Genomic DNA, 10,778 nt, shown 5'->3' on the forward strand with positions numbered 1-10,778 from the left:
ATTAGCGACGATATTATCGTCGCTAAATGAATTCAGAAATCATTAGCGACGAATTTATCGTCGCTAATTATTTTCCCGCGAACTTAGCGACGATAAAAAAGAATTAGCGACGATAAATTCGTCGCTAATTATCTTTGCCGCCAAACTTTAATATTTTTGGCACCAAAAAATTAGCGACGATAATATCGTCGCTAAAAGGGTGATTAACGACGATTTATTAGCGACGATTAAGTCGTCGCTAATAGTTTCGTCGCTAAATGTGGTATTTCTTGTAGTGTCCATCTCATATCCACATGGCACACTCTCCCCTCATTCACTTGTTTACTCATGGTTATTAAATGCAACATATATAAGGTGTTCTTCATCTTAGTGTTTGTTTCATGTGGGACACTTTCTCACACACAAATACACTCTCTCAATCAACAACACACTATTTCGTCTTTTAGTGAACAAATTAAATTGAGCTTTAAATAATTAAAACGCCTATTTAATATTAGCTCAATTTCCAACAATTCGTCGGTGAATGATCTGAACACGTTTTACATCTAAAACTAACTAATTAGAATGAATGGCATAACTTTTCAAAGCATCTTTAATAAGACAGGGATAAATGTGGAGCCCATTAACTCTCAGAGTTTTTCGAGAAAAGGTCCCTATTGAGAGAAGAGAGAGAGAGAGAGTCCCAATAGCTTCAACGATATCCAACAAGATAGGAAAAAAGAAACAATCAGTGAGCAATAAGCAAAGCATTGTTAGAATACTTGAATTGTAGTTGAAGAGAGAGAGAGAGAGAGAGAGGTTATTAAATTTAAAGCATATCTTTATTATTGTTGTATTATTTCATTATATAAGCTTTAAGCAATAGCTACATAGAGAGAGAGAGAGACGATTTCTCTTCTTATATATTTTTTTTGAAGGCAACTATGCTGCAGTGGAGATTGAACCCACGACCTCCACACAGGAGGTGGTGTGGAATTACCACTAAGCTATCCTAGGTACCACATTTCTCTTCTTATATATAAAGCACATCTTTATTATTGTTGTATCATTTCATTATATAAGCCATAAGCAGTAATTACATCGAATATATCAAGAAACACATTATGATTAAACTAGTAAACCTTAAATTGCAACGCGTAGAAAATATAAGCAAATTTAGGGCTTGAACTCGGATATTATATAAATATGTAATTTTTTTGTTTTTTTTTTTTTTTTTTTTAAGTTTTAAGTAACAACGCCAAAGTGGTGTTTCTTGCACGAAAAGTGCGATGTTTGTTTTTTTAATTAGCTTTCCCATTTAGACAGAATATGCTTCTTTGTAATTTGCATACGTACTTACACAACTATAGTAGTATATACAGCAGCGACTTAACCCACAACAACATCATACATTTCCCATAATCATTTAGTCTTCTTTCAATCATCTTCAAAGAATAATAATAATCATGGGCAATAATCGTTCCACTACTTCTAATCCAATCAGAGCTGTCTCAAAGAGAAAGAGATCCAAATCACTCCCCATTGAAACCATCTTCAAGCTTCCCTCTCCAATGCCCTCTTGGTCACAACAACAACAAGGTATGATTATTATTCTCAAGATAATAATAATAATAATAATGAACATATACATATGTTCTTAATATTATGAGTTTATCTAATAGGTGAAGGTTTTGGAAGCGGAACGATTGACTTGGGAGAGATAAAAGTGCGACAAATATCGACGTTCAAAAGGGTTTGGGCGAGCCACGAAGGAGGACCGGGAAATTCCGGCGCGAGCTTCTTCGAGCCGGATCCGATCCCGGACGGCTTTCATATCCTCGGCTTCTACGCCCAGCCGAACAACAAGCCTCTCTTCGGCTCGGCCCTTGTCGCCGCTGCCACGTCATCATCCTCGGACGCCTTGACCGAGCCGCTCGACTACACGCTCGTTTGGACGAGCGAGCCGACGAAGATCAAACGCGACGGGAACGCATTTTTCTGGCTCCCGACCCCGCCGGAAGGGTACAAAGCCGTTGGGCTCGCCATCACCGACTCGCCGGAGAAGCCCTCGCTCGGGAAGCTCCGGTGCGTCCGGGCCGACTTGACCGAGCCTTGCGAGGGAGAGCCCGGCCCTCCGATTTGGGCAACCAAGGGCTTTTCCGTGCTCGCTCTCCGACCGGTGGAGCGGGGGATCGGAACCCTAGGCGTCCCCGCCGGAACCTTCACCGCCGGAGGAGGAAATACCATCGTGTGCCTGAAGAACAACGCGAACAAGGATGGCTCTAATTCACCGGGGATGGACGAGATCGAAACCCTAATGAAGACCTACTCTCCGGTGATCCACTTCCACCCGGGCGAGAAGTTCCTTCCCTCTTCCGTCGCGTGGTACTTCGAGAATGGAGCGAGGCTTGTGAAGAGAGGCGAGGAGTCGAGCCCGGTCCGGGTCGACCCGCCGGAAGGCTCGAACCTCCCGATCGGCGGGTCCAACGACGGCGAGTACTGGCTCGATCTCCCCTCCGAGAAGGCCGAGAAGGAAAGGGTTAAGCGGGGCGACCTAGCTAGTGCTCGGGTTTACTTGCACGCCAAGGCGATGCTGGGCGGGACCCGCACCGACCTCACGGCGTGGATCTTCTACCCCTTCAATGGCCCGGCCAAGGCCAAGGTAAGCAGGGACAGATTTAGTTAAGGCCCAATGCTACAATTTTTATATATTTTTTTTCGAATTTAATTGTGTTATTCTAATTTTTTTTTTTTTTTTTTTTGCATATTAACCCCTTCTAATTTACAATTATGGATGTGCATGAAGGTGAGGCTCATCAACCATAATCTTAAGAATTTAGGATTTAGTCCCTTCAGAACTCTTTTTTGCATATTAACCCCTTCTAATTTACATTTCTGGCTCCGTCTATGAAGGTGGGGCTCATCAACATCCCTCTCGGGAGGGTCGGAGAGCACGTGGGGGATTGGGAGCATGTGACCCTCAGGATCAGCAACTTTTCCGGCGAGCTCGAGAGGATGTACTTCTCGCAGCACAGCAAGGGCGTGTGGGTCAACTCGTCGGAGATCGAGTTCGTCCCCGGGACCAACAAGCCCGTGGCTTACTCGTCCCATAACGGCCACGCAAACTATCCAAAGCCCGGGCTGGTCCTCCAAGGAAGCGGCGGGGTCGGGATCAGGAACGACGCCGCCAAAGGCAAGGCCTCGCTGGACACCGGAGCGGCGTTCGAGGTCGTCGCCGGAGCTATTCCGGCGGCGGCGGCGGTGGAGCCTCCGTGGCTGAACTACATGAGGAAATGGGGGCCGAGGATCGAGTACGACACGAGGAAAGAGTTGGACGGGGTTGCGAAAGTTCTCATCGGACCTCTCAAGAAGGCTTTCAAAAAAATGGTGAACGGTTTGCCCAGCGAGGTTTTCGAGGAAGACGGTCCCACGGGACCTAAGCTTAAAAGTAGTTGGAGTGGCGACGAACCCTATTGAGATTGATCTACATTCGGAGGTAAATTATAAAGGGGGTAATATGTAAAAACAAACTCAGGGAGGATCAATTTGTAAATTTGTAAAAAAAAAAGTTGAGGGGCCTCCGTCTCTCTGCTTACAATTTCTCTCCCGTTAATTTATTTTTCTCTATTATTTTTTTATTCATTAATGATTAAGTGATTATTTGTACAATAGTAGGAAAGATTGATGTTAGTTAATAAGTTATTTAAGTGACAATCTAAGGGCAGCTGGAATGGTTGTCACATTCATATTTCTCTCAACTTGATAACTGTTTATCTCTATTTTTTTTTCAGTTTCTTCTTTTTTCATTCTTAATTTATTATTAAAGAAATATTGATCTTCGTACTTAATTACAATTTCTCTTGAGTTGAAATAGCTGTTTTAATAAGAGGGATTGATGTTAATAATAAGTTATTGAAGTGACATTTAATGTGTTATTTTACGAAAGTTAAAAGGGCAGTTGGAAACTTGGAATGGTGATGAATTAACCATATTGTCACATTATTCATAAGTTGGTTGGTGACGTGACGTGACAATTTATTCATTTCTACTGAGCATGCAAATCGATAGAATGTGTGACTTTTATTTTGGAAATTCTGACCCTAATACTCACTTTCAGTATGTTTTACAAGAAAGTCTATATATATATATATATATATATATATATATATATATAGCTTATGGGTTTGCTTCAAGCTATTGAAATATGGACATAGCATTAATTTGGTCGCTTCAAGTCACGTGCTTACAGATAGTATGTCTTTTTGAAATGTTTTTATTTTCTCTCTAAGAAAAGAAAGATATACTATATAGAACATGTTTCCATTTTTATTTTATTTTTAGGTTTAAACAAAAAAGGAGATACATGATATTGTTGTGAGTAATGGTATCCGCAATTGTTATTAGGATAATACCATGCAAATTGTTTGAGTTATCATTGTTTTGCTTTTGTCTTCTATAGGTTCTGATATTACCTTTGCGTTTCTTTTAAGATATATAAAATGTCTTCGTGGGAAAGAGATAAGTTACGTTTCACTTGGTCTTTCTTTATTCGCATGAGTCACTAATTAAATTATTGGATTTAATATGTACAAGTGTTCTTGTCTGATGTTCAAAGACTTCAAACAATACTTTTAAAGCGGAACTATATAAGCGACAGTTGAAACGGTTTCCTAAAGAAAACCACAAAATAACTCTAATATTTAGAGATTCTTGTCATCCATGCAACACAAATCATAAGCTATGATAACAAAAAAAGAATTTAAAACAGAAAAAAGATTAGACACACGAGATTTATCTTAATTCGACCTACATCAAGATCACATCCAGTTTTAAAAACAAATTTATTATTAATCAGCTAAATTTCCAAGAGCGCTGATTCAAACTTTTACAATCCTTCACGCTATAATTTTCTCAATACTCTCCAAGAGTGTTTGTAAACATTAAGAGCATCTTCAAACTCCAAAAATATAGTTTTTAACACCACAAAATATAGTTCATATCACATTGTTTTAAACTCGGTACTCTATTTTAACCCTACAAAAATATCTCAATTATTACACAAGATTTAATATATATTTAATTTGTATCCAACAATATTATATGTATATTTTTATAAAATAAAGACATACTACATATAACCTATACTTGTTACAAAAAGAAAGTAAAGTACATTATATTAAGGGACATTTCCTTAACTAGGACTAAATTAAGGGACATTTCCATTTTCCTATTTTTTTCAAAAATTTACCAAACTAGGACTAATAAAAAAAAATTCGTTTTTTCGATGGGATGATCGGGAAAATAGAAAGAAAGAGAAAAAATAAGAGATTTTATTGGGGAAGATTGTAGGTTGGTAATTAGTATGATGGTATAATAGGTAGATTTTTATGTATCTCTCATTTGACTTTTGTTTGACCGGTCCTAATTTGGTAAATTTTTGAAAAAAATAGGAAAATGGAATTTTGCCTTAATTTAGTCCTACTTTTGGCAATTTTTCCTTATAATTAAAATACAAATTAATTTTTTGTGTCTAATAATTTATGTCAAATAATTTATTTCTAGTTTTTTTGCTATGAAAATTATTATTGTTTTAGAGATTTGTAAGTGATTAGTATTTAATTTTTGAGGGGGCAGTTAAAATAATAGTCTAATTATGATTTTATTTAAGAGAATATATAATATTATAATAGGTTCCCAAATTATTTTTTACTACTAATTTTCAAAATAATAATTAATTATATTAACAATGACAATAGCAATAGCTAACCTTAAATATTAGCCCCCAGAGATAAACTGTATTATTAATGATATTGATAAAGAGTGAATACATAAATTCGCAGCAGAGATAAACTCCTACATAATAGATGAGACTGTTCAGGGAAAGAGCACAAAATAATTAATAAAGATAACGAAAACTCCTAAAGGATAAACGATAACATAGATGCCGAGATACATCTGACGGTATTGCTCTCTTGCCCTCCTAGAAATAACTAATTTTTTTGGCGGACTATTGGTTCCGCGTCGAAGACCATGATGTCAACGAATCCATTCCCCAGCTTGGTGTCTTCGCGTTTTACTTTCGTACTTTCTTTGGGAAAGAGCTGGTTTGACTTAGCTGGGCTGAATGCACATCATAGCCTCTCCAGTTTGAAGCCTTCATTTTATTGTGGACATGTTGAAAAGCAGCGGCACGGCCCCAAAAAGGTGTGGTTACTTTTTCGTCTTGGGCTTTAGAGCTTGTTTCCTGAGCAGGCCCAAGAGACCCATTAGAAATTACTCATCAGAACTTCGATTGGGCTTTTCCAAAGTTGGCCCATTACTAATAGGAAAATATTATTTAGAGGCATATTTTTAATGCTGCCAACTACAAAAAAATGGCACAAAGTTGCATATCTGAATGCTACTAAAACTTATATATTTTTTAGTGGCGGTCAATATTTAGATGGTGGTTAAAATTGAACTGGCATGAAAAAAAAGAACCACCACCTAAAGGTGCATTAATGATTTATTCATATATATATATATATATATATATATATATATATTTAGTGCATTAATGATTTATTTATATATATATATATATATATATATATTTATGATTTCTCAATTTCGTTTTTATCAACTAATAATTACCAATTTATTTATAATATTTTAATTATTTGAATTATTATTGTTTCATATTAAAGTATAAATTTAGAATGTCCATAGGAATATTAAGAATATGTCTTTAAGAAACGGTGCTCTTCCCATCACTCCACCCAGATGAATATTAAGAACAAGTCTTTAACTTCAGAGAGATCTCAGAATGGGCATAAATTAGAGTAGTCCTTCATGCCTAATCCCTCCCTGTGCCGGTCGAAGACCTTGTTGACTAAAGCATTGGTGAATGGATCTGTCAGGTTGTCCACCGTCGAGATCTTCTTCACCTCCATGTATCCGCTCTGCACGATCTCTCGAATCAAATGGTATTTCCTCTCAATATGCTTAGAGCGCTTATGGCTTCGAGGTTCCTCTGAGTTAACGACAGCCCCACTGTTATCACAATAAAGTGTCATGGGCTCGTCGACTTTTGGAATGACTTTCAAATACTTAAGGAATTTTCTAAGTCATACAGCCTCTTTGGATGCTTCACAAGCAGCCACATATTCTGCTTCCATTGTGGAGTCAGCAATGCAAGATTGCTTGATACTCCTCCAAACAACAGATCCACCATTAAGGATGAACACAGATCCTGAAGTGGATTTCCTGGAATCCTTATCCGTCTGAAAATCGGAGTCGGTATATCCTGTCATAGTCAGGTCAGTACTTGAATATGTAAGCATCAAGTTCCTAGTTCTCCGAAGATACTTAAGAACATGCTTAACAGCAATCCAGTGCTCGGGTCCAGGGTTGGACTGAAAATGACTTACTACGCCAACTGCAAAGCAGATATTGTTGGAATAGATCTAGGATTAAGAAAAGTTTAACGCTTCTAGAAAGCGGCGGAATATAAAAATTTCTTTAAACAAGTAAAAACGATTGTTACTAACCTAGACAAAGAGCAAGCACATGTTATTTTAAATTAAAACTATCTAAGAGCAATTACTCGTTTACTAACTTTTACACAGCCTGATCGTTGAGAAGCTTGTGGAGGTTGAATCACTCGTCTCCCCACGCAGCTCGCCTTTCTTCGTTCTTCGAGAATTAGAGTAACCACGAAATTTTTTATCGCATGAATCACTCGAGGGAAGAAGGATTTAGTGTGTGAGCACTTTTAAACACGACGACTCAAGAACAAGTCTTAGAGTCGAAGAGCTAAAATAAAACGCTAGGTCAAATGTGGACCTAGGTGCCAAAACAAAAGAATAAGAAGGGTTCGAGAGAGAGAGAGAGATGGGCGGCCAAATTCTAGAGAGAGAAGCTCTCAATCTCTAAAATTGTGGGATGAGAAACAATGAGAATGAGAGCTCTATTTATAGGAGAATGATTACCTTCAAAAGGTAGTTTCCTCTTCTCTATAGAATATCACATATTCAGGAGCAAATATTTGCTCTCCTTCCTCATCTCACACGTCCAAGCCTTACCATGCAAGTCCTTAGATTTGTTTCCTCTATTGTCTTGCTCTCTCCTTGGCCGTGTGAAACATTTCCTTCTAGAGGAAATTTGTTTCCTTTTTTTTTCTTTTGGCAAGTATCTTCATACATCAATGCATAAAATAATTCTCTTTTCTCTCTTGCTATGGACAGTCAAGGGCTTCTAGAATGAACTTCTAGATGTTTCTTCATTTATTCATGACAACATAAGAAAAACCCATTAAGAATTTTCAAGTAAAATTCCATTAAACGAAATTAATCCTCAAGGTCCAATTAACTTATCATGGCCGTGTGAAATAATTTATTGTCATCCTATGAAAATGTCAAAAAAACTTATTTATTGACATTCATTCTATCCTATGTCCAAAAAGATAAAAATACCCTTTAGACAATTTTCATAAAAGTTGTCTAGTTCTTGTTTTGACTTAGCTTCTAGTTTAACTAATCCTACTTGAAATGACTTGTGACAGTGACCTCATGGATCCAAATGAGCAAAACTTGAGCTAACATACTTGGACTCAAAATTTCACAAACCTTTTCCAAGTTTAGCTTAATGTCAACTTCACTAAAGAGTTGACACAGAGAATCTCTCTGTTCAAATGATTTTATTTTCTACTCAAGAATTCAACTTAATTGTGATGAGTGGATCCACTGAATATTATCTATGTTTACCCTTCATGAATATCATTAGCTAGATTGTATTTATAAAATTAACATTTTACCATTCTAGCTGTTATTTCCTCAACTCCTTTGTCGCTTGTGAATAAGTTAGAAACAATGTATTGAAGAAGAGCTAACAAGTCACGTTGTTTCATCCAAAAGAGTCATGACTCAATTTGGACACTGGCCAATTCATTTATTCACATTCCAAGGAACAAAGCATGAGGTGATATACATTGCATTTCAGTAATCTTGTACATGAATTCCATATCTATGAGATCTTCACAAACTTTCTCATGACATCTTCATAACTTAGTACTTCACCAATAGGTCTTGTTAAGAATCACATAGTGAATCCGAACTCTGACTTTCTCAAATGAGAATACGTAAGCTATGAAATTGCATGTCTTATTTCAGGATTGAGGTAAACATGATGCAATTCATACGTAGTGACTTCGAGACATAAGAGGTTAAATGGTTTGTTCTTATCTTGTCTCTAGAAGTGCACTAGTCAATTCAGTACCTTCGGAAGATACCTAGAAGAACTATAGAGTCTCCAACTCTCAATGTCCCATAACCAGACATCATAGATGTTGGGAATATTGCCCACTTGAAGATAATGATTACTAAATTCGATAATAAGATTACTTTATTAGCATTATATGATTAGTGGGTTGAGTTCTAAACAATTAGAATCAATAACAACTATCTTCCATAGCCTCCGTATCTAACTGAGTCACGTGCTGGGCACCTGAGTTCGGGCGGTGTGCTAAAACATGGTCGATTACTGATATACGCCTGGAAAGCTATATCTAAAGTCATATATGTGGAACACATAGGTGAAGGCTGATCACTATGTGAGAGCATTCTACACTTGTGGTAAGTGTACGACTTGGACAGGTCTTGGTTGTAGATGTGTCGTTTAAGGACCGTTACGACACACTAACCGAGGTCACTATGATGGTCACAGTGAGACTTGATCTAAATCATGAAGTGATCATGGACACTGGGTTATGTTACTGAGCTCTTTGACTCATTCGCTAAAAGGCTATTCATGCTAATCACAGCTTATGTCTTGGGAGTTTTCTCAGAGCATGATTCGAGTGGGAAGTGATTTACAGATACGGAATCCAGCCTTCCTGAAAGAAGGTTAATGTTCACTCACCTAAGGGTTGATTCCAGAACCGATAGATTGCTAGCACTTTCGAAGTAAGTAACGTTCGAAAGAATCTTTCGCTGGGGAAGCAACAATGCTTAGGGCTGATATGTATCAAGAGAAGTATAATAATGTTTATCATTATTAATATCACCTGCTGTAATTGTGATTGACAGCATTAATTCTGGAAAACGGGTATTCGCAGAATTAAATAAATATTTATGGTAGAATTGTTTATTTATTGTTTGATCAAGTAAATAAACAATTATTAATTATTTGTGTGAAATCTCAAATTTTTAGCTGAATTAAAAAGCTAAAATTTTTGGTGTTCGAGTGACGTTACTTTTTTTTTAATAAAGTAATAGTGAATGATTTTTGTTTATGTGGTAGTTTTTGAAGTTTTTCTTTTATGTATGCTTTAGGGTATTTTTTTTAATTAATATACTCTTTAGATTATAAAATAGATATATATATATATATATATATATATATATATAAGTTATACATATTATAAATAAATCATGTGTGTATAACTTTACATATATTGTTATACAAATATATATATATAGTTATAAAGTAAAGGTTAGGTACGTAAGTAATATATATATATATATATATATATATATATATATATATATATATATAACATTATACATACCCTAATATATTTATACTTACGTAATATATATATATATATTATAATATATATATATATATATATATATACGTAAGTAATATATACATATTAGGATATCTTATATAATATATATAATATAGGTACAATCCAGCGTGTGTATGCCTATTATTATTATAATAATAATAATAATTAATATATTAAGAAAATAAGTAGGATTAGGGTTTGGGCTTTTAGGTTTGGGCTTTTAGGGTTTATTTAAACCCTATTTAAATAT

The 10,778-nt window shown here is 36.1% G+C and overlaps 1 protein-coding gene across 1 annotated transcript; it reads left to right on the forward strand.

Moving 5' to 3' along the window:
- Window positions 1-1,331: 1,331 nt before the first annotated feature.
- LOC149394733 (hypothetical protein At1g04090-like) lies at window positions 1,332-3,532 on the forward strand. Its single transcript, XM_089614107.1, has 3 exons — window positions 1,332-1,578; window positions 1,662-2,641; window positions 2,893-3,532. Exons 1-3 carry the CDS (start codon window positions 1,446-1,448, stop codon window positions 3,454-3,456), a joined length of 1,677 nt encoding a protein of 558 aa, XP_089470233.1. The 5' UTR covers window positions 1,332-1,445; the 3' UTR covers window positions 3,457-3,532.
- The last annotated feature ends 7,246 nt before the right edge of the window (window positions 3,533-10,778 follow it).

This window comes from Urtica dioica, chromosome 5 (assembly GCF_054948205.1).
Source record: "Urtica dioica subsp. dioica isolate 48M chromosome 5, U.dioica_male_clone48M_v1_H2, whole genome shotgun sequence".
Taxonomy (NCBI): Eukaryota; Viridiplantae; Streptophyta; class Magnoliopsida; order Rosales; family Urticaceae; genus Urtica; species Urtica dioica.

What these genes read in the sequence shown, in the direction of transcription:
- LOC149394733 (XM_089614107.1), top strand. Translation starts at nt 1,446, where the DNA reads ATGGGCAATAATCGTTCCACTACTTCTAATCCAATCAGAGCTGTCTCA. An exon ending in TTGGTCACAACAACAACAAG is followed by an intron (nt 1,579 to 1,661) that starts GTATGATTATTA and finishes TTTATCTAATAG; the next exon opens with GTGAAGGTTTTGGAAGCGGA. An exon ending in ATGGCCCGGCCAAGGCCAAG is followed by an intron (nt 2,642 to 2,892) that starts GTAAGCAGGGAC and finishes CCGTCTATGAAG; the next exon opens with GTGGGGCTCATCAACATCCC.